At 52.3% G+C, this 27,975-nt stretch overlaps 1 protein-coding gene and 1 long non-coding RNA gene across 4 annotated transcripts; one reads left to right on the top strand and one right to left on the bottom strand.

The window, feature by feature from the left end:
* Nucleotides 1-4: 4 nt before the first annotated feature.
* Nucleotides 5-24,098, bottom strand: rfx5 (regulatory factor X, 5). Of its 3 annotated transcripts, none has more exons than XM_041181674.1 (10): nucleotides 24,051-24,098; nucleotides 13,603-13,733; nucleotides 12,561-12,594; nucleotides 10,201-10,283; nucleotides 9,110-9,244; nucleotides 7,626-7,742; nucleotides 5,866-5,947; nucleotides 4,168-4,369; nucleotides 3,157-3,248; nucleotides 5-2,014 (listed from the first exon to the last, which is right to left on the bottom strand). In XM_041181674.1, the coding sequence occupies exons 2-10, from the start codon at nucleotides 13,719-13,721 to the stop codon at nucleotides 1,058-1,060; spliced, it is 1,821 nt and encodes a 606-aa protein (XP_041037608.1). In that variant the 5' UTR covers nucleotides 13,722-13,733; nucleotides 24,051-24,098; the 3' UTR covers nucleotides 5-1,057. The 3 variants fall into 3 exon arrangements, with proteins under 3 accessions (XP_041037608.1, XP_041037607.1, XP_041037606.1); XM_041181673.1 differs by lacking the exon at nucleotides 24,051-24,098 and adding an exon at nucleotides 23,212-23,755; XM_041181672.1 differs by lacking the exon at nucleotides 24,051-24,098 and adding an exon at nucleotides 19,430-19,653.
* Nucleotides 24,099-24,490: 392 nt separating this feature from the next.
* On the top strand, nucleotides 24,491-25,651 carry LOC121274367. Its single transcript, XR_005942250.1, has 2 exons — nucleotides 24,491-24,815; nucleotides 25,035-25,651. It is a non-coding gene; the product is annotated as an uncharacterized LOC121274367 (long non-coding RNA).
* Nucleotides 25,652-27,975: the final 2,324 nt, after the last annotated feature.

Here is a 27,975-nt window from a genome sequence, read left to right as displayed (position 1 = left end):
CCGACTCGGTCAAATATCTCCACGCAACGCAACACCACAGAGCATAGCCAACCATTACCCACCCAGGAAAGGCGCAGGGTGGAGGTGGACAACGATCAAGGATGACAACTGACAGGGAACCACCTAATCTCAAAGCAGCTCAGTTAACCCAGTGAGAGGGAGCTGTGCACAGACTGAAAGAACAACATTATCAGCAAGGTTTTGTCGAGCAAAACGTTAACAGATATCTCTCGATCAGGGGGTAAACAGGGGCCGGTGTGATTTGTTAAAACGAGTTGGACGCTCGGAGTGGCACAAGTCTCAGCCGGAAGGGAGACGCCTGTCTTGACTTCTCAAACCGCCGCCGATCACGCCTGGGGTCCAGGTGCCCGGAACTGATTTCACGCAGATCATTTGTTCATTCGCTGTCCTCCACTCACGGGACTTTGCTGGAGTTTGCTGTAGTGCCAGGCAGGAGTTCCCGTTTGCTGCAGTTCTGCGGGTCTCTCGTTTTGTAAAGTAGATTCTGTAGACTGTTTGGCGGAGAACACTGGATGGTACTTTGCAGTGATATTGACCGTTTGGCTTGAATCGTCCCCAACTCTCCCCCTTTTGGGCATTAGACCAGTATAAAAAATTGTCACCTGTGTTTCTGGTGTTGCGTTTAAACCCAAATTTTTTTTTTGGTCGAACACTTACAGCAACGTTAAGACGTGCAAATTATCAAAATTATCAACTAGTCCAAAGGAGAGAAAACAAAAAAGAGTTTTTAAGCAGATTGGCATTTCCAACAGTCTGCCGAACTCTCCCTTCAGGATTCGGGAAGGGGGTGATATTTGACTTGGGTGGGTGACGCAGAACAGGTGGGATGGCATCTACCACTGCTCCAAGCACCCGCCTAATGTTCCAGACACGTTGAAATCAATACTGAGCAGAGTTCTGGGCAGGGCACACAACTGGCAGATACAAGAGTGCCGTACTGCCCTGCCTGCCCGAGTTGAATGTGCCCCCCACCACCCCCACTTCCGCGTCCTGGCCAGGAATTAAGGTGACGCCGGTGACGGGCTACGAGCTACTGTCACTGGTGATCCGTGGGCGCCTTATGCGTCGGTGATCTTGTTCTCCGGTTCCCGGGCGCACCGGTCCACCAGATTGGCCGGATCACCGACGTCTTGCGGGCTCCCGGCTCCGAGGGTCCGCTGTTCTTTCTGGGCGGCGCCGGCGCCGAGCCAAGGGCGGGGAGCCGGGGAGGGGGGTCACCGGGGGCCGCCGGCTTGCCGCAGATGCCCGTGGACGAGGGGAGGGCAGGGGGAGACGGCGGCGGTGATGAGACGGCGGCGGCGGCGTTTGCTGGCGGCGCGGTGGCTGGCGAGAGGCGAGGGCTGGGCGTGGTGACCTCTGCGGTGAGGGGGGCTCGGACGGCCGGACCCTCCTCGGCCTCGGCCGCCCGGCCGCCGGTCGCGGCTTCGGCCGCTCCTGCGGGATCCTCCCGCGGGCGCTGGCCCACCACCACCTTGCGCGGGCGCCCCCGCTTCCTCTTGGGGGCCTGCTTCTCCCCCGGCGAGCCGGCGAGCCGCTTGTGCGGCGAGGGGCCGGCGGCCGGGCCCTTCGGGTGGTGGGAGCCCTTGGTCCTGTCGGCCCGGGCCCCGCCCGCTGGCTCCTGGCCCTTGGCCGGTGCGGGGCCTCCCCCGTCCGGCCCCTGGAGCCGGACCGAGCCCGGCAGGATGACGGTGACCTTCTTCAGCAGAGGGAGGGGCCCCGCGGCGATGACCCCCGCGCTGTTGGAGCCCGGCGGCAGAGCCAGGGGCACTGGGGTGCCCATCCTGACGGGCAGGGCTGACGGGGCGATGCAGGGCGCCGTCGAGATGGCCAGCAGCTTCTTGGTCTGGGCCTTGGGCCAGATGGGTGGGTAGCGGTTGATGACATTGTCCACGTCGGCCGCGGTGGTCTGCTTTCCACGGTTCCCTCCCGGCCGGACGTCCTTCCCCCCCTGGGGGTTGGCCGCAGTCACTTTGGGGGCCTCCGTCTGTTTGGGCTGAAACAAAAGAGGAGGTTTTACGTCCGTTGACCTCCCTGGGCCTACGTTCTCGTCCAATGTCCCACCACCACTGAGCCCTTGACCGATTTACACACCGCCACGCCTTTAGTGGACAAGGTCCGACTTTGAAAGAGGAAAGGCTTGCAATTGTCCAGTGCCTTTCGCCGCCTCAGGCCCTCCCAAATAGTTTCACGGTCAATGGAGTCATTCTTTGAAGTGAGCTCGCCGTGGTGGCCAATTTGCGCACAGCAAGATCCCTAGCCAGTGAGGTAATAATGACCCAGATCAAGTCTTTTTTTTTTCAGTGATGTTGGTTCAGGTATAAATATTAGGTCCCAGGACACCGGGTAGAACTCCCCGCCCCGGCTTCCTTCCCCACCAGCAGCCCCACCTCCCCCCACCCCGCCCCCACCCCTCCACCCTCCTCCCTCCCGGCTTTTCTTCCTCCACCTGAGGAGGCAGACCGGACCTCGCTTTAACATCTCATCTGAAAATGGCAACTCCGATGCTGCTGCACTCCCTCAATACTGACCCTCCGACAGTGCGGCGCTCCCTCAGTGCTGAGCCTCCAACAATGCTGCTCCCCCTCATTACTGACACCCCCGCCCCGACAGTGCGGCACTCCCTCAGTACTGACCCTCCAACAGTGTAGCACACCCTCAGTACTGACCCTCCGACTGTGTAGCACTCCCTCAGCAGTGACCCCCCGACAGTCCGGCACTCCCTCAGTACTGACCCTCCAACAGTGCAACACTCCCTCAGTACTGACCCTCCGACAGTGCGGAGGTCCCTCAGTACTGACCCTCCGACAGTGCGGCGCTCCCTCAGTACTGACCCCCTGACAGTGCGGCACTCCCTCAGTACTGACCCTCCGACAGTGCAGCGCCCCCTCCGTGCTGGCACCGAGAGTGTCGGTCTGGGCTACGAAGCTCGAGTCTCTGTAGCGGGGGCTCGAACCCTCGATTTCCGACTCAAGGGATGAGGGCTGTGGGTTTCTGGTTAAAAAAAAAACCGGACCTGACTGCCCTGTGAAAAGGCCTGGTGACAAGCCACTGGGTTCTGTCAAACCACCGTGGGTGCAGGACAATGCCAGGGGTGCCCACTGCTGCCAGGAAGGAGTTATAGTTACAGGCGCTCACCTGCGCATCCAGAGGTTTCTCCTCGCTCTCCTGACCGGCGTTCTTGGGCTGTTGCTGCAGCTTTGGGTCCTTCTGTGACTTCAGCATGTTGTCTGTCAATTAACCAAATCCACAAGGGAGGGTGTGAACCGGGATTTGAGAACTTGCTAAAGAACGCGCAAGAAGAGACGCTTGACATTTCTCACATTTGCCCCACTGTTCCTTTCCTCAGCTTCCTTCTCTGTCCTCTCAGGGATTTAACCACACAGGAACAGGCCACTCGGCCCCTCTGCTCCCTGACGGTGTTTCGGCCCCCACCCTTCACCCTCAGCCCCGTTGACATATCCTTCTAACCCTTCCTCCCTCGTGCGTTCATCCAGCATCCCCCCACCCCCAACTTTAAATGCATCTCCGAGATTCACCTCGACCCCCACCCCCCCCACTCCCGGTGGGAGCGACACAACAACAACTTATTTTTAGGTAGCGCCGTTGACGCAGCGGATAACCTCGGGGCCCTCCGCGGAAACGTTCATCAAACAGAGTTTGACTGATAATGGGAGACTAGGGCCTTGTCCGTTTCACAGTTGACGGTGGAGGGGGGGGCGGGTGGGGGTGGGGGCACTCGATTCTCTGAAGTGCGCTCGCTGTTGCATCGTGGGAAATGCGGCAGCCGACGCGCGCACACCAAGATCCCGCAAACAACGATCCGAGAACGTCCCGGGTCGGCGGTTCCTTTCAGTGATGTTGGTCGAAGGGTATAAAGGACACCGGGGAGATCTCCCCCACACAACCCCCCCCCCCCACCCACCCTCCCCTCTCCCTTTCCTATTCACGGCCGTGGGATCTTACACATGCAGCCAAGAGGGGCGGACTCATCCGGGGAAGGGGGAGTTGGCAGAGAATTACGGGGGGGGGGGGGGGCAGGGGTTTCAGTGGATCCAAAAGCCAGCACAGCCACGATGGGCCAAACGGCCTCCGTCTGCCTGGGTGAGGATGCTCCGATTCGGCATGGGGGGGGGGGGGTCGACTCACCGGTCATCAGCTCCTCCATCACCACCGCGGCGTTCTTGGTCCTGGGACTGATGAGGTGCTCCTTCACTAGGAAGCGGGCCAGGTCCACCACCGTGTCAAACTGCCTCATCAGCACGCGCTGGGCCCACTCACAGATCAGACTGATGGCCGCCGACATCAGCACCTCGTCCTGGTGAGACTTGTCCCCCTCCTTGGCGTCCACCTGTCGGGGGGGGGGGGGGGGGACAAGAGAGACGGCGCGAGCGCAATTGCGCCCCACCCCGCCGCGTTAGGATCCACAGTGAGGTGGGAACAGGCCGCCCAGCCCCTCGATCCCGTTTCGCTCCCGTTCAGGGAGATCGCCACCGACCAGTAGCCCAGCTCCGTCTACCCTCCTGGTCCCCACTCGGGTTAACAGAAGTCGACCAATTTCCGACTTGAAATTAACAATCGTCCTGCCGGGAGACGGTTCCAACGCTTGACCATCTTCCCCAGCCAATGAAGTACTGGCCGCAGTCGGAATGTAGGAATCCCAGCAGCCAATTTCTGCACAGCAAGCTCCCACAAACAGCAATGTGATAATGACCCAGATCAGCGCTTTTAGCGACGTTGGTTTGAGGGATAAATATTGGGTCCCACCGCCCCCCACCCCCAACACCCCACCCCCACCACCGCTCTCCTTTCAACAGCAGCTGTGGGATCTTAAACATCCACCTGAGAGGGCAGACGGGGCTTCGGCTTAACGCAGAAAGATGGTGCCTCTGACAGTGCAGCACTCCCTCAGTACTGACCAACTGACAGTGCAATGCTCCCTCAGTAATGACTCTCCGACAGCGTGGCACTCCCTCAGCACTGACCCTCAGACAGCGCGGCGCTCCCTCAATACTGACCCTCCGACAATCTGGCACTCCCTCAGTACCAACAGTGCGACACTCCCTCAGTACAGACCCTCCGACAGTGCGGCGCTCCCTCAGTACTGACCCTCTGACATTGCGGCGCTCCCTCAGTACTGACCCTCCAACAGTGCGGCACTCCCTCAGTACTGACCCTCCAACAGTGCGGCACTCCCTCAGTACTGACCCTCCGACAGTGCGGCACTCCCTCAGCACTGACCCTCCGACAGTGCGGCGCTCCCTCAGTACTGACCCTCCGACAGTGCGGCACTCCCTCAGTACTGACCCCCAGGCAGTGCGGCGCTTCCTCAGTACTGACTCTCCGACAGTGCGGCACTCCCTCAGTACTGGCCCTCTGACAGTGCGGCGCTCCCTCAGCACTGACCCTCCGACAGTGCGGCACTCCCTCAGTACTGGCACGGGACGCGTTGGCCCAGATATTGTGCTGAAGGGATGAACCCACAATCTTCTGAGGGGCGAGTGAGCACGCCTGACCCCTGACCCCTGACAAGATAGAACAATTCTCTCCACAGGTCAAATAAAGAGAAGTGGGTCACAAACAGACACTAATGTAATTCCTCCCGGACTATGAGCCTGACAGCAGGGAGGCAGGTGTCAGTGAACTGCGCAGCAAGCCATCATAGAACGACAGAGCGTTTAGGGCACCAGTTGGCCATCTACTACCGGTTTCGGCTTCACAAAGATTCAGGCAGCTAACTAGGAACATAGATTATTGGGCAGCTTTCAAACGACAGGGCCACTCCCGCCCACAACCGAACCATGGGGAACATGCAAACCCAATAATAAACAGAAACATCCTACTCACGGGGTCTGGGAGCTGCAAATCTAGGCTGGGAAGAGAAGGCATGTTAACCACGGTCTTCCTTCTTATTCCACCATAGCAGTATGTTGGAAAGAGTCAAGTTAATATCATCCAGACTGCATGATAAGGGTGTTATACGTATGACGAGAGAGGGCGTGACAGGCACAGAAATACCGGGAGGGAGGGCATGTGCGAGACAGCGGGAGCGCGGGCCAAGCACAGAGAGCGGCAGCGCGGGCCAGGCACAGAGAGCGGGAGCGCGGGCCATGCACAGAGAGTGGGACCGTGGGCCAGGCACAGAGAGTGGAAGCGCGGGCCAGGTACAGAGAGTGGGAGCCTGAGCTAGGCACAGAGAGCGGGAGCGTGGGCCAGGTACAGAGAGTGGGAGCCTGAGCTAGGCACAGAGAGCGGGAGCGTGGGCCAGGCACAGAGAGCGAGGCAGCGCGGGCCAGACACAGAGAGTGGGAGCGCGGGCCAGGCACAGAGAGTGGGAGCGTGGGCCAGGCACAGAGAGTGGGAGCGTGGGCCAGGCACAGAGAGTGGGAGCGCGGGCCAGGCACAGAGAGCGGGAGCGCAGGCCAGGCACAGAGAGTGGGAGCGCAGGCCAGGCACAGAGAGTGGGAGCGCGGGCCAGGCACAGAGAGTGGGAGCCTGAGCTAGGCACAGAGAGTGGCAGCGCGGGCCAGACACAGAGAGCGAGGCAGCGCGGGCCAGACACAGAGAGTGGGAGCGCGGGCCAGGCACAGAGAGTGGGAGCGCGGGCCAGGCACAGAGAGCGGGAGCGCGGGCCAGGCACAGAGAGTGGGAGCGCGGGCCAGGCACAGAGAGTGGGAGCGCGGGCCAGGCACAGAGAGCGGGAGCGTGGGCCAGGCACAGAGAGCGAGGCAGCGCGGGCCAGACACAGAGAGTGGGAGCGCGGGCCAGGCACAGAGAGCGGGAGCGCGGGCCAGGCACAGAGAGTGGGAGCGCGGGCCAGGCACAGAGAGTGGGAGCGCGGGCCAGGCACAGAGAGCGGGAGCGTGGGCCAGGCACAGAGAGCGAGGCAGCGCGGGCCAGACACAGAGAGTGGGAGCGCGGGCCAGGCACAGAGAGCGGGAGCGCGGGCCAGGCACAGGGAGCGAGGCAGCGTGGGCCAGGCACAGAGAGCGAGGCAGCGCGGGCCAGGCACAGAGAGCGGGAGCGCGGGCCAGGCACAGAGAGCGGGAGCGCGGGCCAGGCACAGAGAGCGGGAGCACGGGCCAGGCACAGAGAGCGGGAGCGCGGGCCAGGCACAGAGAGTGGGAGCGCGGGCCAGGTACAGAGAGTGGGAGCGCGGGCCAGGCACAGAGAGCGGGAGCGCGGGCCAGGCACAGAGAGCGGGAGCGCGGGCCAGGCACAGAGAGCGAGAGCGCGGGCCAGGCACAGAGAGCGAGAGCGCGGGCCAGACACAGAGAGTGGGAGCGCGGGCCAGGCACAGAGAGCGGGAGCGCGGGCCAGGCACAGAGAGTGGGAGCGCGGGCCAGGCACAGAGAGTGGGAGCGCGGGCCTGCACTGGCACTAGGGGCGTCAGCCTGGATTGTCACACTCGAGGCTCTGGAGTGGAGACTCAACCCATGACGTTCTGACACAGAGATGAGAGGGAGAAAGACAGAGAGACAGAGAGAGAGAGAGAGACTGAGAGAGAGAGAGACAGAGACAGAGACACAGAGAGAGAGAGACAGAGAGAGAGAGAGAGAAAGAGACAGAGACACAGAGAGAGACCAAAACAGGATAGAAAAGGATATTTCGATTGGCCTCGCCCTCCCAGTCGTCGAGCCTTGAAGTTTGGAAAGACATCCCGCATGATTTTACCGAAGTTTGCCGCACTCAGGAGCCGATATGATAGATTGTCACAGTATCGTCTGTAAATGAACAGAGGATAGAAGAGATCAATGTTCATGTTCCATCTTCTTTCCCTCCTCCTTATTGCTGAGCGCTACTGGTTTCTCAGTGGCAGCCATGACACAGTGCCTACCATCTACAAGATGCACTGCAACAACTCACCAAGGCCTTCTTAACCCACCACCTCTACCACCTAAAAGGACAAGGGCAGCAGACACATGGGGAACACCCACCACCTGGAAGTTCCCCTCCGAGCCCCTCACCATCCCGACTTGTAAATATATCGGCCGTTCCTTCGCTGTCGCTGGGTCAAAATCCTGGAACGCCCTCCCTAGCAGCACGGTGGGTGTACCCACACCCCAGGGACTGCAGCGGCTCAAGAAGGCGGCTCACCCACCACCTTCTCAAGGGGGCAATTAGAAACGGGCAACAAATGCTGGCATAGCCAGCGACACCCATGTCCGAGAATTTTATTTTTAAGTTGTAGTTTCCAAAGTTCTGAGTGGAGTCTGACTGCAGAGGCATCGCTCCTTGACCTATGTCAGGTCACCCCTGTGCGCAAGCCCCCGCCACCAAGCCTGTGCCTCGCCTATGCGTTCTGCTGGAATGCAAGGATTAGGGGCAACAGTAGACCATTCGGCCCCTCGAGCCTGCTCCGCCATTCAATAAGACCATGGCTGAGCTGATTGTGGCCTCAACTCCACTTCCCTGCCTGCCCCCCCACCAGCCCCCCCCCCACCATGTCACGACTCCCTCGTCGATCAAAAATCTATCGTTTCGTTAAGTACCCAGAGCCTTGAATAAATTCAACGACCCAGCCTCCGCTGCTCTCTGGCGAAGAGAAGACCATAAGACCATAAGACATGGGAGCAGAAATTAGGCCAATCGGCCCATCGAGTCTGCTCCACCATTCAATCACGGCTGATAAGTTTCTCAACCCCATTCTCCCGCCTTCTCCCCGTCACCTTTGACCCCCTCACCAATCAAGAGCCTATCTATCTCCGTCTTAAATACACTCAATGACCTGGCCTCCACAGCCTTCTGTGGCAATGAATTCCATAGATTCCATAGAGAATTCCAAAGACGAGCGACCCTCGGAGAGAGGGGTAAAAAAAATTTCTCTTCAGCTCCGTCTTAAATGCTAGACCCCCCTTACTTTGAAACCCTGGCCCCCCCCACCCCCCTGAAGTTCGAGACTTCCCACGAGGGAAAACATCCTCTCAGCATCAACCCTGAGGTAGCACCCCCCAGCCTCCGGATCTTATATTTTCAACGCATATGCAAGTGGTGAGGGTTCTTGCGCATCAGTGACTTGCAATTTGGGCCAGGCCGCCACACCACGCTTTAAGGACCCGCCCGACCCCCCTCCCCCCACGCTTTCACTCACTTGTATGCATCATACACGTCTTGCTTTGGCAGGCAGGTGTCCGGGTGCTCCTCCAGGTGGTTCCTGATCCAGTTGCAGGCGTGCATCTGGTCGGCGGTGCTCGAGGAGAACTGGTCGCCGCTGGTGATGCCGGAGCTGAAACCAAAACCGGGGCACAAACCCGGGGCGAGGGAGGGACGGTGAGCGAGACAGAAACCTGGACCGCCCGCTCGAGTCAGCTTGAGAAATCAAATCAAACGGCGGACGGCACTTCCGACGGGAATCGCAAGACAGAAATCTGAAGCGCGGCAGCAGTTCGGGGACACAGGGTCAAGATGGCTGTCACTCGTAACCACGGAGGGGGACTCTCTTCCACTAATGGTAATCAATGCTCAATCGATAGATTAAATTGGATATCAAGTGTTTTTTTTTAGCCAAAAGAAGGGGTCAATGTTAATTGTATGTTGCATATATTGTTAGCATGCACAGGTGAAGGGCACTGTTTAGTTAAGTACCTAGAGCACTTATAAAGAGAGACTGCTTGGACCCTGGGTTGGTCAGTATGAGCCAGACAAATGTAATGCTGCATTCTGTAAATAAACCAACCAGCAAGAAAAATATTTGTGTCCAGCTTCATACTTCACCACCTGGCTTGGGATCCATTTATAAGTTAAGTCACAAGGTCAGCCACGATCTCGTTGAAGGGCAGTTCAGGCTCTCAAGGGGCCAAATGGCCTCATTCTGTTCCAATGTAGGTTCTTGAGGTTCAAAGGAACCATGGGGGCGGGGGGGTAGTGTGGAAGGCACTGCTCGAAATGGCGGTGGAAGCAGATTCGATAGAAAATTACAAGAGCCGCAATTAAATAAAAGGGAAAGATTTGCAGGGCTATGGGGGCAACAGTTGGCGGGGTGGGGGGGGATTGCGGTGGGTGGTGGGACGAATTTCAAAGAGCTGGCACAGGCATGGTGCGACATGTGTGTGAAGGGCCAAACAATTCAAGTGGAATATTTGCCAAGGCTCCTTGGTATTTAGAGTGAGGAGTTCGGAAGTCTCCTAGCACTGGAACCTCATGCTTGTTCAACACATTTTTCAGCATCTTGCTGATAAATACCTTTTGTCCCCATGGCTGCGACCTGAAGGCAGCTGTAAGTAGAGGTAGAGTTTCTCTGCATCTGAAAACCCTTTGACTTCTTGCTATAAACAAATTGAGAGAGAACAAGGGAGAAATGATCAAGTCTTCCACTGAAGGCTTCGAGACTGCTGCAGTCTTTAAAGCATCTATTCTTCATTTATACCGTGTCAGCTGTTGGCTCTGAGTCAGGGATGGTGGGTTTGAGTCCCCGCTCCAGAGACTTGAGCACAAGAATCCAGGCCGACACTCTCAACGACAGTACTGAAGGAGTGCTGCACTGTCAGAGGGTCAATACTGAAGGAGTGCTGCATTGTCGGAGGGTCAGTACTGGGGGAGTGTTGCACTGTCAGAGGGTCGATACTGAAAGAGTGCTGCACTGTCGGAGGGTCAGGACTGAGGGCGCGCTGCACTGTCAGAGGTCAGTACTGAGGGATTGCAGCACTATCGGAGGGTCAGTACTTAGGGAGCGCTGTACTATCAACGGGTTAGTATAGAGGGAGTGCTGCACTTTCAGAGGGTCAGTACTGAGGGAGCACTGCACTGTCAGCATGTCAGTACTGAGGGAGTGCTGCACTGTCGGAGGGCCAGCACTGAGGGAGCACTGCACTGTCAGCGGGTCAGTACTGAGGGAGCGCTGCACTGTCGGACGGTCAGTACTGAGGGAGTGCTGCACTTTCAGAGGGTCAGTACTGAGGGAGCGCTGCACTGTCGAAGGGTCAATACTGAGAGAGTACTGCACTGTTGGAGGGTCAGTGCTGAGGGAGTGCTGCATTGTCAGAGGGTCAGTACTGAGGGTGCGCTGCACTGTCGGAGGTCAGTACTGAGGGATTGCGGCACTATCGGAGGGTCAGTACTTAGGGAGCGCTGTACTGTCAAAGGGTTAGTATAGAGAGACTGCTGCACTTTCAGAAGGTCAGTACTGAAGGAATGCTGCACTGTCAGAGAGTCAGTACTGAGGGAGTGCCGCACTGTCGGAGGGCCAGTACTGAGGGAGCACTGCACTGTCAGCAGGTCAGTACTGAGGGAGAGCTGCACTGTCAGAGAGTCAGTACTGAGGGAGCGCTGCACTGTTGGAGGGTCAGTACTGAGGGAGCGCCGTAATGTCGGAAGGTCAGTACTGAGGAATGCCGCACTGTTGGTGGGTCAGTACTGAGGGAGTGCCGCACTGTCGGAGGGTCAGTACTGAGGGAGTGTTGCACTGTCGGAGGGTCAGTACTGAGGGAGTGCCGCACTGTCGGAGGGTCAGTACTGAGGTAGCACCGCACTGTCGGAGGGTCAGTACTGAAGGAGCGCCGCACTGTCGGAGGATCAGTACTGAGGGAGCGCTGCACTGTCGGAGGGTCAGTACTGAGGGAGCGCCGCACTGTCGGAGGGTCAGTACTGAGGGAGCGCCGCACTGTCGGAGGGTCAGTACTGAGGGAGCCCTGCACTGTCGGAGGTGCCATCTTTCAGATGAAACATTAAACTGAGGTCCCTGTCTGTCTTGTCAGATGGGTTTGTTACCCTTGAAACACAGGAGAGTGAGGGGAGGTTTGATAGAAGCGTACAAGATTATGACAGATTTAGATAAGATAGATAAAAAAATGCTGTTCCCATTAGCTGATGATACAAAGCCTAGGGAGACACAGATTCAAGGGTTTGGACAAGAGATGCTTGGGCGATGTGAGGAAGAATTTTTCTTTTATGCAGTGAGGTGTAATTTTTAAAAATTCTTTCATGGGATGTTGGCATCACTGGCAAGACCAGCATTTGTTGCCCATCCCTAATTGCCCCTTGAACTGAGTGGCATTTCAGGGGGACAGTTAAGAGTCGACCACACGGCTATGGGTCTGGAGTCACATGTAGGCCAGACCGGGTAAGGATGGCAGATTTCCTTCCTTAGTGAACCAGATGGGGTTTTTCCGACGATCCATGATGGTTACCATAGTCACCATCACTGAGACTATCTTTCCAGTCCAGATTTTATTCATTGAATTTAAATTCCACCAGCTGCCGTGGTGGGATTTGAACCCAAGTCCCCAGAGTCTTCGCCTGGGCCTCTGGATTGCTAGCCCAGTGACATTAGCACCCCACCACCATCTCCCCCAGTGACCCGGAACTTGCTGCTTACGAGGGTCGGAAGTGGAGACGATTAATATTTTCAAAAGGAAATTGGAGAAACATGTGAGAGATGAGCTTACGGGGATGGGGGCGGGGGGGGAATGGGACTGACTGGATTGCTGGGCAGAGAGCTGGCATGGACTCCTTCTGTGCTGTGATCATTCAACGACATCAAAGATTGGGGAGGGAGCGGCATGGGGGGGTAGAGAAAGAGAGTATAAAACCGAAAGGGCACTTACCAGAACATTATCCACTTTCAACTGAACGTTTTTACTGCAGGAATAGGAGCAAACACAGAGAAAATTGTTAGCTTGAGGCTCCGCACCATATAATGCTTTTTTTTTTATTCTTTCACGGGAGGTGGGCCATCGCTGACTCGGCTAGCATTTACTGCCCATCCCTAATTGCTCTTTAAAGAATCAGCCACATTGCTGTGGGTCTGGAGTCACATGTAGATTTCCTTCGCTAAAGGACATTAGTGAGTAACAATCGGCAATCGTTTCATGGTCCTCATCGGGAGTTTTAATTCCAGATTTCTACTGCATTCAAATTCCACCAAGAGCCGTGGTGGGATTTGAACCCGGGTCCCCAGAGCCTTACCCTGGGTCTCTCTGGATTACTAGTCCAGCGACAATACCACTACGCCACCACCTCCCACAAACATGCAATGCTGATCAGGGAGAGGGGGGGGAGGGGTGGCACTGAACAGCAGGAGGCTGGGGAGAGAGCGAGGTTCTCGTTCCGGGAGTTGCCAATGGTAGATTCTTTTCCCGTCTCGCCCTTCCCTCCAGCTGCTTTGCCTTCTGAGTGCTGCCCCACATCGTGGGCAGCCTGCACCACTGCACTAGTCCCAGCGGGTAACATCTGCCCAGGATGTTGGGAGCTGGGTGGTGGTGGTGGTGGGGGGGGGTGGGGAACAATCTGACTGCGCGCATCTTGTTGCTAAGCATCGCCATGGAGGGTGGGCGTGTTGCCCGCTTATTCTGGGCACTTACAGGCAGGGCAGAGGGCACTCGCCCCAAATCACATCCAAACGTGGTGAGGGTGTGTGGCCTAGACTGGCACATTGACCCCATTGCTGCTGTGCCACTCTCAAACACTCGAGCCATCAGAGGAGCCTCCTCTTGGCGCCTCCTACTCCCCCAGGGAAACAAACCTCTCCCCAGGGAGAGGAAAGGAAACACCACTCCCACCCCACACCACCCCCATCACCATTCCTTGAACGCTCCCCACCCAGCACCAACAATGGGTGAACTCTGAGCAGCTCAAAGTGCCTCTTACGTGACGGTGCCCTTTATCTTGTGCAGCAGAGTACTCGGCTCGCCATCCACCCCCTCTGTGTCTGCTGCCGACAGGCTCGATCGATTCGGAATCTGCGGCTGAGGCTCCTCCTCCTCCATCAGATCCAGTCTCTAGGAGAAATAGCACGACACGGGGGGTCACTGAGGGTGACAGAGAGAAAGAGAGAGAGGGACAGAGAGAGAGAGGGAGAGACAGAGGGACAGAGAGAGAGAGAGACAGTGAGAGAGAAAAGCAAGAGAGAGGGACAGAGAGAGAAGAGCGAGAGAGTGGACAGAGAGAGAGAGATAGTGAGAGAGAGAGACAGTGAGAGAGAGAGAGTGAGAGAGAGAAGAGCGAGAGAGAGGGACAGGGAGAGAGGGACAGCGAGAGAGAGAGAAACGCTGAATGGAACTAACACAGTCCAGGCCTGCGGAGTGGTGTTGGCATTGTCTTTCCTTCTGCATCAGTTAACGAAACTTTTACGACACACTTTTACCCCTTTTTAAAAAAAAAATTCTTGCCTTCTATCCCCTTGATTCTCTCCTTGATTTCAAAACCCTGTGTCAGGACTCACTGGGGATAGTGCACTGTAATATCGAGCCCCAAGCAGCGACAAATGTGAAAAGTTTGGCTAAAACCACCAGACTGCCCCAATTCTACCTAACTTTAATTCAGGTTAACAGAATACAAGCACCAAGTTTGTAAACTTAATAAGTAAATAACTGTTTATAAAACAAATTGTCTTTAATTAGTGGCAAAAGAAATATGAACTGCTGACTTCTAGTTCAATCACTTAAACTCTAAGATAAAAGCAAAATACTGCGGATGCTGGAAATCTGAAACAAAAACAGAAAATGCTGGGAAAACTTGGCAGGTCTGACAGCATCTGTGGTGAGAAAAACAGAGTTAACATTTCGAGTCCTTATAACTCAAAGAGTCATAAGGACTCGAAATGTTAACTTAAACTCTACCCCCTAAGCCCGTTTGCACGCAGACACACACACATATATAAGGCACACAAAACATAGATTTTAAGGGTGAGATAAAACAGCTCAATAGCACCAACCCGGAGTATAGGATTAGAGGGGTTGATTTTGATTGATGTCTTCAAAATTCCTTGCAGTTTGTTGTTGATGACACAAGGTGGTCTCCCAGCAATTTCAGTCTGTGGTTCACTGGTTGGAAAACTTGCTTTTCAATGTCTCTACTGGTGATTTTTCCCTTTTCCTCTTGACAGGGGTTTTCAGAGAAAGCAGGTTACAGAGGTATGAGGGATAGCCAGCTAGCTATTATGGTAGAATTGCTGGAATTTTATAAACACAGGAGAGAGAGGTTTCAGGTCTTCCCTCTTTGTAGGCTAGGAGCTGTTCTGTCTGCACTGTTGCCACACAAAACCCTGGTCACCTGGTCAGGAGCCAATTCAAATGCTGTCATTAGGCAGTTCCCCCTAGTCCAGAACTCCTTTCTGGCACCATCCTGTTCTCTAATGGCACTCCATGTTCCAGGATAGCAACATTGTAGATATTCCTCATCCTGTTCCATGGCAGTTTTTAAAGTCACAGTCCAATTTCACAGCCACAGTCCAAGAAAATTTTTTTAAAAAGCTTCTTTACAACATGGATTTTAAGGGTGGGATAAAACAGTTCAATAGCACCAATTCCGGAGAATAGGATTCTATGGGTTGGTTTTAATCAGTGTCTTCCAAATTCCTTTCAGTTCTTGTTGACAACACGAGGTGGTCTTCCAGCCTTTCAGTATTTAGATCACTGGTTGAGGACTTGCTTTTCAATCTTTCTAACAGTGGTTTTCCCCTTTTCCTTTTTACAGGCACTTCCTCAGAGAGAGAGCAGGTTATAGAGATGTGAGGATAAAAGATTTTAGATGTTTTCTCTTTGCAGGCCAGGAGCTTTCTGTTGCCCTGGTACCATAACAAACCTGGCCATCAGGTCAGGAGCCAATTAAAATGCTGTTGTCAGGCAGCTCCCTTGGTTCAGGGCTCCTTTCAGGCACTATACTGTCTTTCATGGCACACTCTGATCTAGGACTGCAATATTGTATATGTTTCTCATCCTGATCCAGTAGAAATGTCTTTCAGTCTGCAGCCATTGTAATTTTAATTCACAGTACAACAGAAATAAAAAGATAGGTTCCTTACACGCCTCCACCCTTAAAAGAGATGAAGCGCCATTTCAAAAATGCATTTCACCACAAGGTATGTGACACATGGACAACACAACACGAGACTTACTTTCATTCGTCCTCCCCCCTTATACTTATTTCAGTAATTTACACCCGGGACAAAGCATCCGCGATCACGTTATCCTTACTGGCAATTTGAACAATCTTTACATTGAATGGTTGAAACAATAGACTCCATCTAAACAGTCTCGCATTTCCAGATTTAAACTTTTCAATGAACGCCAGCGGATCATGGTCAGTGTAGATTCGTGTTTCTTTGTTATCGAGTCGGACATAAACTCCAAAGTGCGGAAGAGACAACAACAATGCTCGCGTTTCTTTTCCTACTGCAGAGCACTCCCTCTGATATCGATTTAGTTTCTTGGAAAAGTGCCCCACCGGCTTTTCCTATTCCTAATTTATCATTGTGTAATAAGACTGCACCTACTCTCAAGTCGCTGGCATCAGCTGCCATTTTAAAAGGTTTGGTAGAGTCAGGCCGGCCAACACGGGTTCATTTATGAAGACTGCCTTCAGCTTTTCAAAGGTTGCTTGACATTCTGCTGACCATACCACTTGTGCCTGTTTTCTTAACAAATTGGTGAGAGGCACAAACGTCCTATAAAACCTACACATTCCCAAAAACCTCATAATTTCTCGTTCAGAGTTTTAGGAATGGGGAATTCTATTAGAGCGATCACTTTTGCTGTTCTTGGCAACCCTTGCCCTTGTCCTACAATGTGACCTCGGTGAGTCAACCTTGCTTTTGCAAATTCGCTTTTGGCCGGATTTATGACTAAGCCAGCCGACTGCAATTGCTTAAACGGGTCCTCTAATTGCTTTACGTGTTACTATATATTATGCCATCGTCTAGATAAAGCACACTGTTAGGTACTTCAGCTACAATTTGATTCATAAGTCTCTGGATTGTAGCTGGGGCGTTTTTAAACCCAAACGGCATGATTAGATATTGATACAACCCACTTGGTGTAACAAAGGCGGATATTTCTTTAGCCCTTGAAGTTAACGGCACTTGCCAGCACCCCTTCAATAGATTAATTTTATAAAGAAATGACGCACTGCCAACCCTATCGATGCACTCTTCTAACCGAGGAATTGGGTATGAATCTGTCCTTGTTACCACATTCACTTTCTGGTAGTCTATACAAAATCTAGTGGATCCATCTGACTTAGGAACCAGCACTACCGGTGAACTCCAGTTGCTTTGGCTGGGCTCAATCAATTGATTTTCCAGCATATATTGGATCTTTGTTTCTAACTGAGCTTGTTTCTCTGGGTTCAGCCAATAATGATGTTGTTTTATCGACACTGAGTCTCCTGCATCCACGTCATGTCTGGCTAACGTAGTACGCCCAGGTGTTCCCCTACAAATTCCCTTATACTTCCTAAGTAGCCTTATTAGATCTTCCCCTGGTCCTTCCTCTAAATATGAGAACACAGAGTCTAACTGTCCCAGCATTTTCGCATTGGCTAGTCGAATTGTAGGAAGTTCGTTTTGTGCACTGTCTACTTCTCCTTCTACCTTACTCTTACTGTCTCTGTCATCCTCCACTACTCCTACCACCTGGCATACTTGCTCTGTCTTATCATCTTCCCTGCGATGATATTGCTTCAGCATGTTTACGTGACATAACCGTTTCTTCTTCCTACGCTCAGTAGTACCTATCGAGTAAGTCACTTTACCAACTCTCCTAACCATCTTGAAGGGACCACCGAATTTTGCTTTCAGAGGTTCACCCTGCAAAGGTAATAACACCAATACTTCACCTCCTGCTTGGAACATTCTAGTTGGAGCATGTTTGTCTGCCCATTCTTTCATTTTTGCTTGGGAAGTTTTCAAATGTTCTCAAGCTACTTTACACGCTCCTGTGAGTCTTTCTAGAAACACGGACACGTAATCCAACATGGAGGATTCGTCTTTCTGCTGGAGGAACTTTTCCATAATCACTTTTAATGGACCTCTTATGTCATGACCACAGATCAATTTGAATGGGCTAAGTCCAGTAGATTCATTCAGAGAATCTCTGGTAGCAAATAGTAAGAAATCTAATCCTTTATCCCAATCCTTTGGGTATCCATGGCAATAGGTCTTAATCATGGTTTTGAGAGTCTGATGATATCTATCTAAAGCTCCCTGTGTCTGTGGCTGATAGGCGGTAGACTTTATTTGTTTGATACCCAAACTGCTGATTATGTCCTGAAAAATTTTACACATAAAGTCAGAACCTTGGTCAGATTGTATTTCAATTATCAGGCCATAACAAGTGAAAAACTGAGTTAACTTTTCCACTACCGCCTTTGTTGTAATTGTTCTTAAAGGAATAGCTACTGGAAATCTGGTTGTCATAACCATGATTGTAAGGATATACTCATGTCCTGCTTTCGTTTTGGGTAATGGTCCTACACAATCTACTAATACCCATACCAGTTTTTGAAGAACCATTCAAAGGTGCTGGTTTGATTACATGTTGAGGTTTACTTACTATCTGACATGTATGACATGCTTTACAAAATTGCACTACGTCCTTTTGAAGTCTTGGCCAGGTAAAATGGCTGTTTATCGATGGTTGGGTTTTCCATATTCCTACTTATCCTACCATAGGAATTTTATGTGCTGCTCGCAATATCTCCTTACAATATTTGGGCAGTAGCACTAGCTGATGAACAACCGTCCGTTCCTCAGCTGCAACTTTCCCACTTTCTCATCTGAACTACGGTTTTAATGTAATAGCACTCCAGAACTCCTTTTGCCTCGGCTTCAGTGTGAGCTGACTGTGCTAACTTGTTTAACTCTGGATCTGCTTTCTGGCCCTCAATTAATGAAGACCTGCCAAACACTTCCTTTGAATTATCCTCATCCTTAACGATAAAGATAAAGAAGCATGCAGAGCGTCATATAACCGCGTCCGGGATGCTAACAACGATGTCAACTGGGTTATTTTTAAATATGACAGACACCTTATTGTTCCTGATTCACAAGGCACAGAATACGAGGACTTTAAACTTCAATGCACAAATGACCGTATAGGTTTTGGCTACTCCAACATCTGCTTGTGATATTACTTTGACCTCTGGCGATGGACTTTGTTTAGCCATTGCTCTGGTTACCACCCATGATGGAAAAATACCAGGAACTTGTTCATGTAACTGCTCCGTCTCTTTAGCCTCTCTTGGACTTTCCATAATTATGGGCGGCGCTATAACCTTCACTCCTGCCAAATCATTCCCCAGGAGTAAATCAACTCCATCCACGGGTAATTTCTTAACCACTCCCACAACCACCGATCCAGACAGCAAATCACACTCCAACTGTACTTTGTACAATTGAACCAGGATATACTCTCCACTTATCTCATTTACCAATAGTTTAGCTTTCATTGAACTCTCTGCAGGGAAAACTGGGTCCTTCTCCAGCAAAAGAGTTTGAGTACTTCCTGTGTCGCTTAATATAGTTATGGTTTGACTGCATCGTTTGATGAAAAAGGGGTTTTCTTTACTTTAGACAAAAACACTTTTTATCTCTCATCTACCTTTTTCACTTCACCTGCATTCACAACAGTGTTTATCTCCACTTCCTGTTTGTAGTTAAAGCTACAATTTGATCCGAGGCCTTTTCTTCTTTATTTACCTTTTCGGACTCACTCTTACGAACTCCAATAGGTCCCATGGGATTCTCTCGCAACTTCCAGCAATCTGAACGAATGTGTCCCACTTTATTACAATGGAAACACTCAGGCCTTCAAGTTTCACCTCAACCTTCAGTACCTTCCTTCCTGGTCTGGGGAGGAGATCTCAAGGTATTCCCAGCTATCCATTCTTTACCCTGGCTACTCGCCTTCCTTTCACTTTCTTTCCCACTTTCTATCCTTTTCAAATTTATGGGGGTGATGGAAAAAAGGTTTAGTTTTATGGTTCAGCTCATAATCGTCAGCCATTACTGCTGCCTGTCCAGCAGTTGCAACCCTTTAATCTTCAATATGTGTAAAGAACATATCTTTTTATTTCTGATGGACTGTGGATTAAAATTACAATGGCTGCTGTTTGAAAGACATGTCTACTGGAACAGTGTGAGGGGTATACACAATGTTGCTGTCCTGGAACAGAATGTGCCATGAAAGACCGGATGGTGCTGAGGAGGAGTTCAGTCTAACGGGGAACTGTCTGGCCATGACATTTTTATTGGCTCCTAACCAGGTGACCAGGGTTTGTGTGAGAGCAGTGCAGCAGGAAAAAAGCTCCTAGCCTGAAAAGAGAAAGAACCTAAAACCTCTTTCTCCTCTGTGTGTAAGATTCCAGTAATTCTACAATGACAGCTAGCTGTGTTTTTCTCTCATATCTCTGTAACCTATCTCTCTGAAAACCCCTCGCAAGTGCTCAACCAATGAGAGACATCGATCAAATTCAACCCATCGAATCCTGTCCTCTGGAATCGGTGCTATTGAACTGTTTTATCCCACTCTTAAAATCCACGTTTTTGCGTGTCTTATCTGTCTTGTATGTGTGTGTGTGTATGTAGGGATTTGAGAAGGGGGTAGAGCTTACATTATAGTGTTAGAAATCAGCAGGTCATATTTCTTTGTTGATGGCATGAGCTGGTCCTCCCAGCACATTCAGTCTTTAATTCACCGGTTGAGCACTTGCTTTTCAATGTCTCTAACAATGATTTTCCCCTTGACAGGGGTTTTTCAGAGAGGCAGCAGCTTATAGAGATATGAGGGGAAAGAAAAACACTAGCTTTTATTGTAGACTTGTCCTTCACACTGCAGCCACTGTAATTTTAATCCACAGACTAAACAGAATTAAAAAGATATGGTCTTTATACGTTTAAAGGTCAGATTTCACAGACTCGGCTTGTATTCCCTCGAGAGTGGAAGATTAAGGGGTGATCTAATCGAGGGGTTTAAGGAGATTAAAGGATTCAAAAGGGTTGAAAGAGGGTCTGATTGGGGCGGGGAGAGAGGGAAAAGAGTCCAGAACAAGGAGGCAGAACCTTAAAATGAGAGCCAGGCCGTTCATGGGTGATTCAGGGGGCAATTCTTCACACAAAGCAGAGAGGAAATCTGAAACTCTCCCCCCCAGCAGCTCTTTGGGGTGGGGTTGGGGGAGGGGGGAGGTTATTGGCGTCAATAGGCATGAATAAACTAGAAGTTCAGGTTCCTAATGCCAGTCTTCGGGAACATTCACATGGAGGGGCAAGTACAGTCCAGGTCCCTCCATGCTTAAATCATTGAACGCTGTAGAGAGACTGATGGTACGTAGTAGTGCCAAAGATCAGAGATTTACATACTACACAGGATTGAGGCCAGGTACATTTCCCCTGCACTCCAATAAATCCAGATTCACAAGTAACCATCTTAGGATAGTGGCTAAGCCCTTGGACAACGTGGCTCAGTTGCTGGCACTTATATCTCTAAGTCACCGGGTTCCGAGTTCAAATCCCACTGCAGAGGATTGAGCAAAAAATTCCGGGCCGACACTCCCAGTGTCAGTGCTGAGGGAGTGCCGCACTGTCGGAGGTTCAGTACTGAGGGAGCGCCGCACTGTCGGAGGGTCAGTACTGAGGGAGTGCCGCACTGTCGGAGGGTCAGTGCTGAGGGAGCACTGCACTGTCGGAGGGTCAGTACTGAGTGCCGCACTGTCAGAGGGTCAGTACTGAGGGAGTGCCGCACTGTTGGAGGGTCAGTGCTGAGGGAGCGCCGCACTGTCGGAGGGTCAGTACTGAGGGAGTGCCGCACTGTCGGAGGGTCAGTGCTGAGGGAGCGCCGCACTGTCGGAGGGTCAGTGCTGAGGAAGCGCCGCACTGTCGGAGGGTCAGTACTGAGGGCGCGCCACACTGCCAGGGTGTCGGTTCTGAGGGAGTGCCGCACTGTCAGAGGGTCAGTATTGAGGGAGCGCCACACTGTCAGAGGGTCAGTACTGAGGGAGTGCCGCACTGTCTGTGGTGCCGTCGTTCAGGATGAGACGTTAAACTGTTGTCCCATCTTCCCTCTTGAGTGGATGTAACATATACCATGGCCGCTGCTGGAAGAAGACCTGGGGGGAAGGTGGGGTGGGATGCTGGGGGTTGTAGGAGGTCTCCCCTGTGTCCTGGGGCCAATATTTAACCCTCAACCAACATCACTAAAAAAAAACAGATGATGAGTCATTATCACATTGCTGTTTGTGGGATCTTGCTGTGCGCACATTGGCTCCCGTGTTTCCTCCATTACAACAGTAACTACATACTTCAAGAGGTGCCTCATTGGCTGTGAAGCAATCTGGGAACTAGTGTCATGAACAGGGCCATAAAGATGCCTTTTTTTCCAATTCCGCTCTAATTAGCAACCACTTGCATTTATATAGCGCCTTTAACGTAACGAAATGTTCCACAGCACTTCACACAATTTTGTTCGTCAAATTTCTGACAAAAATCTGACACCGAGCCACGGGAGGAGATATTAGGGACATGTCAAAAAAACGCTGGGGCAAAAAGGTCAGTCTTAAAATGAGTGTCTTAAAGGGGGAGAAAAGCACCGAGGTTTGGGGAGGGAATTCCAGCACAAGCCCCTGGTTGTTGAAACCAAGTGTAGCCTCCCTGCCAAATGCCACCATGGGTCAGTCAGATTAGAAAATTCTAGAAACTCAATTGCCTATTTCGGTGATTCTCGCACTGGGATGCATAAACTCCTGGGCGCATGCATGCACTCGGAGCTAGGAGTGTGTGCGGCCATCACTCGTACAGTCAGAGCAGACTAGCTGTCTCACCATGTGAGGAACGCTGAGCGTGGGACAAAGATTGCTCAGCGCCATTATTTAGATACTAAAGCAGCCCATGCCCGCATGCAGCAAGACCTGGACAACATTCAGGCCTGGGCTGATATGTGGCAAGTAACATTCGCACAAGTGCCAGGCAAGGACCATCTCCGGCAGGAGAGAATTTAACCACCTCCTCTTGACGTACAACAACATTAGCGTCGCCGAATGCCCCACCATCAACGTCCTAGGGGTTACCATCAACCAGACACTGAACTGGACCAGCCATATAAATACTGTGGCTACAAGAGTAGGTCAGAGGCTGGGAATCCTGCAGCGATTAACTCACCTCCTGACTCCCCAAAGCCCGTCCACCATCTACAAGGCACAAGTCAGGAGTGTGATGGAATACTCTCCACTTCCTGGGTGAGTGCAGCTCCCACAACACTCAAGAAGCTCGACACCATCCAGGACAAAGCAGCCCCGCTTGATCGGCACCACATCCACAAACATTCACTCCCTCCACCACCGACGCACAGTAGCAGCAGTGTGTGTACCATCTACAAGATGCAAAGCAGCAATTCTGACAGCATCTTCCATACCCGCAACTTCTATCACCCAGAAGGACAAGGGCAGCAGACACATGGGAACACCACCGTTCCCCTCCAAGCCGCTCACCATCCTGACTTGGAAATATATCGGCCGTTCCTTCGCTGTCGCTGGGGTCAAAATCCTGGAACTCCCTCCCTAACAGCACTGGGAGTGTAACTGCACCACACGGGCTGTAGCGGTTCAAGGCGGCAGCTCAGCACCACCTTCTCAAGGGGCAATTAAGTCACTAGATGGTCTGTTGGTCAAAGGTCCTGGAAGTTCCCTCTTGATGGTACCGCGGGTGTACCTACACCACATGGGGTTCAAGGTGGCCGGTCGTCACCATCTTCTCAAGGGGCAGTTAATTCACTAGATGGTCTATCGGTCAAAAATCCTGGAGGTCCCCTCTTGACGGTACCGCGGGTGTACCAACACCACATGGGGTTCAAGGTGGCCGCCCGTCACCATCTTCTCAAGGGGCGATTACGCACGGCCAACAAACGCCTAGCTTGCCATCAGCTCACCCGCAAACGATGGCAATAAGCCACCGAAATCGGGCGCTTCAGACGGAGAAGGGCTTTGGCGGGCCAAGGGGCTGGTTGGGGTCGGCGTGGGGTAGCATCGTAAAGGGTTAAGGGGGCTCGGAGCATTGGTGTCAAGGAAAATGGTCAAGTTGGTGTTGGGGGTGGGGGGGGGTCAAAGTGCAAGGGTGAGGGGGGGGTGTTGGGAGGGGGTCGTAGTATTGAGACCAATTCCACCACCCCCTCCCCTCGACCCCCTTCCACCATCATCACCCTCGTTAATCAGCTGTACACGCTCGCCCTCCCTTCCTCCAGATCGGCAAAACGCCACCCTCCCCGCCACAAACCCCTTTTAAAATCACCATTGCCCTCCCCTAAGGCACCGCAAATTAAATAAAAATATACCTTAAACCACTCAGCCTGGGCCCGATATGCATGTCCCGCCCCCCTAGCCCGTGCCCATTGGCCAGTCCCTTGCCGGAAGTGGCCGTTCCGCTCCCCCATTGGCCCATCTCGCCGTCCGTCAGACCCGCCATGTAAACATTGGCCGGCGCCAACGGTTTCGATTTCAAATTCACCCGATCGGATTTTATCTTATTTTTTTTTTAAATCTTTCATGTAGCCACCGAGAGTTTTTTTTTAATTATTTCCTCATTCGGTTCTTTTTTTTGGCATTTTAAAGCTTCGGTATTTTTTTAACGCGAGGGAGTCAACCCAACCTGCTGTATTTGTGGGCCCGCCCCTTTTTTTAATTCGCACTCCGCTGTGGCCTATTGGACAGTTGGAGGAGGCGCGAGGTGGATCCCCGCTTCCCATTGGACAAGGCGGGGGTCAATCAAATCTGGGGCGGCATCATGATCGGTTGAGGTTTCCATTAAAATTAGCGCTGCGCGCGTCCGGGCCTCAGGCCTTCGCCGGGAGACGACTGTGTTCCACTCTAATAATTTCTCATTAATGACTTGATTCTCAATATTTATTAGTGTGCCCAGGACCCTCTGGTGATTTGCAACGGAAATAATCAAGATTTTAAGGGTGTTTTATTCAAACAAAAATCGACAGGGATGGGCGGGCCCAGCTTTTTTCTCGTCGTTGATTGGCTGATGCGGCGTGGGCGGATCGTGATCTACCTTCCCATTGGTCAACCTGGATGTTAACCGCCCTGATTGTTAGGTGTGATGCCAGGGTCCCACCTTATCCATTTTCCCATTGGTCAACGCTTATGTCCATCACCCTGACTGACAGGCAGTGTCCAGGGGTGGCTGAATCTTTTATTCATTGTTTGGGGGGCTTTTTTTACATTAAATGCTATGGAAACAAATATTTTTTAAATTCTACACCAGGAGAGAATTGCCACGTCTTTAACTTGCTGTCTCGTGTTTAATCCCACAGGCACCCAAGAACCTCTTGTATCGTATGAACATAGGAGCAGGAGTAGGCCATTCGGCCCCTCAAACTCGGTCTATCATTTAACTGGACCATGGCTGATCTCCCTCAGCGCCATCTTCCCGCAATATACCCGTATCCCTCGATGTCATTGGCATCAAGAAATCTACCTGCTTTGAAGATGCTGAACGGCTGAGCCTGCACCGCCCTCTGGGGTAGAGAGTTCCTAAAGATTCCCCGCCCAACGACTGAAGAGATTCCTCCTCATCTCGGCCCTTAAATGGCCTGCCTGCTGTCCTGGGACCTGGTCCCCTGGTCCTAGGCTCCCCCGCTCCGCGCAACCAGGGAAAAGGTCCTATCCATGCGGCGCCCTGGAAGAATTTTGCACGTCTCCAGTGAGATCGCCTCTCGTCCTTCGGCACTCCAGGGAATGCAGGCCCAGTTTCGTCAGCCTCTCCTTATAGAACAAACCCGCCATCCCGGGGATTGGCCTGGTAAGCCCTCCTTGCACTCCCCCTACGGCCAGTGTATATGTCCGGTTTCCCTGGACCCAACCCAACCCAACCCAATTTATTTCAGTTTCAGCACTGATATGTGGAAATAAATAGTATATTACGCTGAAATAATTCGCTTTACTGTAAGAAAAACTCAGTTGCGATATTTTGGGAAAATATTACAACCTACTATAAAGGATGTAATAACAGAGCATTTAGAAATACATAATCTAATCAAGCAGAGTTAGCATGGCTTCATGAAGGGGAAATCATGCCTGACAAATTCATTCGAATTCTTTGAGGAGGTAACAAGCAGGGTAGATAAAGGGGAACCAGTAGATGTAATATATTTGGATTTCCAAAAGGCATTTGATAAGGTACCACACGTAAGGCTGCTTAATAAGATAAGAGCCCATGGGGTTGGGGGTGGTATATTGGCATAGGTAGAGGACTGGCTAACTAATAGAAGACAGAGAGTTGGGATGAGGGGGGTATTTTCAGGATGGCAACCTGTAACTAGTGGAGTGCCACAGGGATCAGTGCTAGGGCCTCAATTATTTACAATGTATATAAATGACTTGGATGAGGGAAGTGAATGTACTATCACCAAGTTTGCAGATGACACAAAAATAGTTGGGAAGGCAAGTGGTGAGGGTGACACAAAAAGTCTACAGAGGGATATAGACAGGTTAAATGAGTGGGCAAAAACTTGGCAGATGGAATATAATGTGGGAAAATGTGAGGTTATGCACTTTGGCAGGAAGAATAGAGGAGCTGAATATTATTTAAATGCAGAAAACTGCAGCACAGAGGGATTTTGGGGTGCTGGTGCATGAATCCCAAAAAGCTAACGTACAAGTTCAGCAGGTAATAGGGAAGGCAAATGGAATGTTGGCCTTTATTTCAAAGGGAATGGATTATAAAAATAGGCAAGTCTTGCTAAAACTATACAGGGCCCTAGTTACACCACACCTAGAATACTGTGAATAGTTTTGGTCCCCTTATCTAAGGAAACATATACTGGCATTGGAGGCAGTCCAGAGAAGGTTCACTAGGTTGATCCCGGGTATGGAGGGATTTTCTTATGAGGAGAGGTTGAGTAGGTTGGGCCTGTACTCCATGGAGTTTAGAAGAGCGAGAGGCGACTTTATTGAAACATATAAGATTCTTAGGGGGTTTGACAAGGTAGATGTTGAGAGGTTGTTTCCCCTTATGGAAGAGTCTAGGACCAGAGGGCATGTTCTCAGAGTAAGGGGTCATCCGTTTAAGACAGAGATGAGGAGGAATTTCTTCTCTCAGGGGGTGGTGAATCTGTGGAATTATTTACAGCAGAGGGCTGTAGAGGTTGGGTCATGAAGTATATTCAAGGCTGAGATAGACATTTTTAATCAGCGAGGGAGCCAAGGGTAATGGGGAAAAGGCAGGAAAGTGGAGTTGAGGATTATCAGATCTGATCTCATCGAATGGCGGAGCAGACTCGATGGGCCGAATGGCCTACTCCTGCTCCTGCGTCTTACGGTCTTAAAAGTATCACAGAATGCCACAGCCATCGTGACTGTCCCAGGGGAAAAACACTAGTTCAAAATTTTCAAGTCCCCCAGGAACACTGGAGTTCCATTTTAAGGTATGGGAGACCCATTTGGACAGGTTTTCACTGGCCCCCCCCCCCCCCCACCCCCCCCCCCCACCCCCCCCCCCCACTTCATTTCCAAGTTTTACTGTATATTTTCTTTCTTCTGGAATGCCAGCTCTTTGAAAGAGCAATCCAATTAGTCCCACTCTTTCCTGCGCCCCACCACCACCTCCCCCCTCCCCCCCCCCCCCCCCCCCCCCCCCCCCCCCGTTCTTTGGCCGATTATTTTTACTCAGGGGTACAGAACACCGTAGGCCAGGGGCCAGGGGCCAGTGCACACAGCGATGGAGAGGGGGGCGATGGGGGGAGAGGGGGGCGATGGGGAGGGGCAGGGAGAGGAGGGGGGTAGGGGAGGGAGAGGAGGAGGAGGGAGAGGAGGAGGAGGAGGAGGGGGAGGAGAAGGAGGGAGAGGAGGGGGGAGGAGGAGGGAGAGGAGAGGAGGGGGAGGGGTAAGGGAGGAGAGGGAGGGGAGGAGAGGGGGGGAGGGGAGGAGAGGGAGGGAGGGGGGAGGGAGAGGTGGGGGGGGAGGGGGGAAGGGAGGGGAGGTGGGGAGGGAGAGGAGAGGGAGAGGAGAGGAGGGGGAGAGGGGAGGGGGAGGGGGGGATGAGGGGGGAGGGGGATGGAGGGGAGAGGGAGGAGGTGGGGTGGGGGGGGAGTGGACATCGCCCTCCTCACTTTCGCACGCCAAAGAAAATAGTTCTTAAAAACCTGGAACTCCCTCCTCCCAAAGGCTGATGGTGCTGGGGGCAGGGAGCAGGGGGCAGGGAGCAGGGGGCAGGGGGCAGGGAGCAGGGGGCAGGGAGCAGGGGGCAGGGGGCAG

The sequence above is a fragment of the Carcharodon carcharias genome (assembly GCF_017639515.1).
Source record: "Carcharodon carcharias isolate sCarCar2 chromosome 36 unlocalized genomic scaffold, sCarCar2.pri SUPER_36_unloc_1, whole genome shotgun sequence".
Lineage (NCBI taxonomy): Eukaryota > Metazoa > Chordata > Chondrichthyes > Lamniformes > Lamnidae > Carcharodon > Carcharodon carcharias.
Note: the sequence above shows the minus strand (reverse complement) of the source record. Positions and strands in the feature narration are given on the sequence as shown.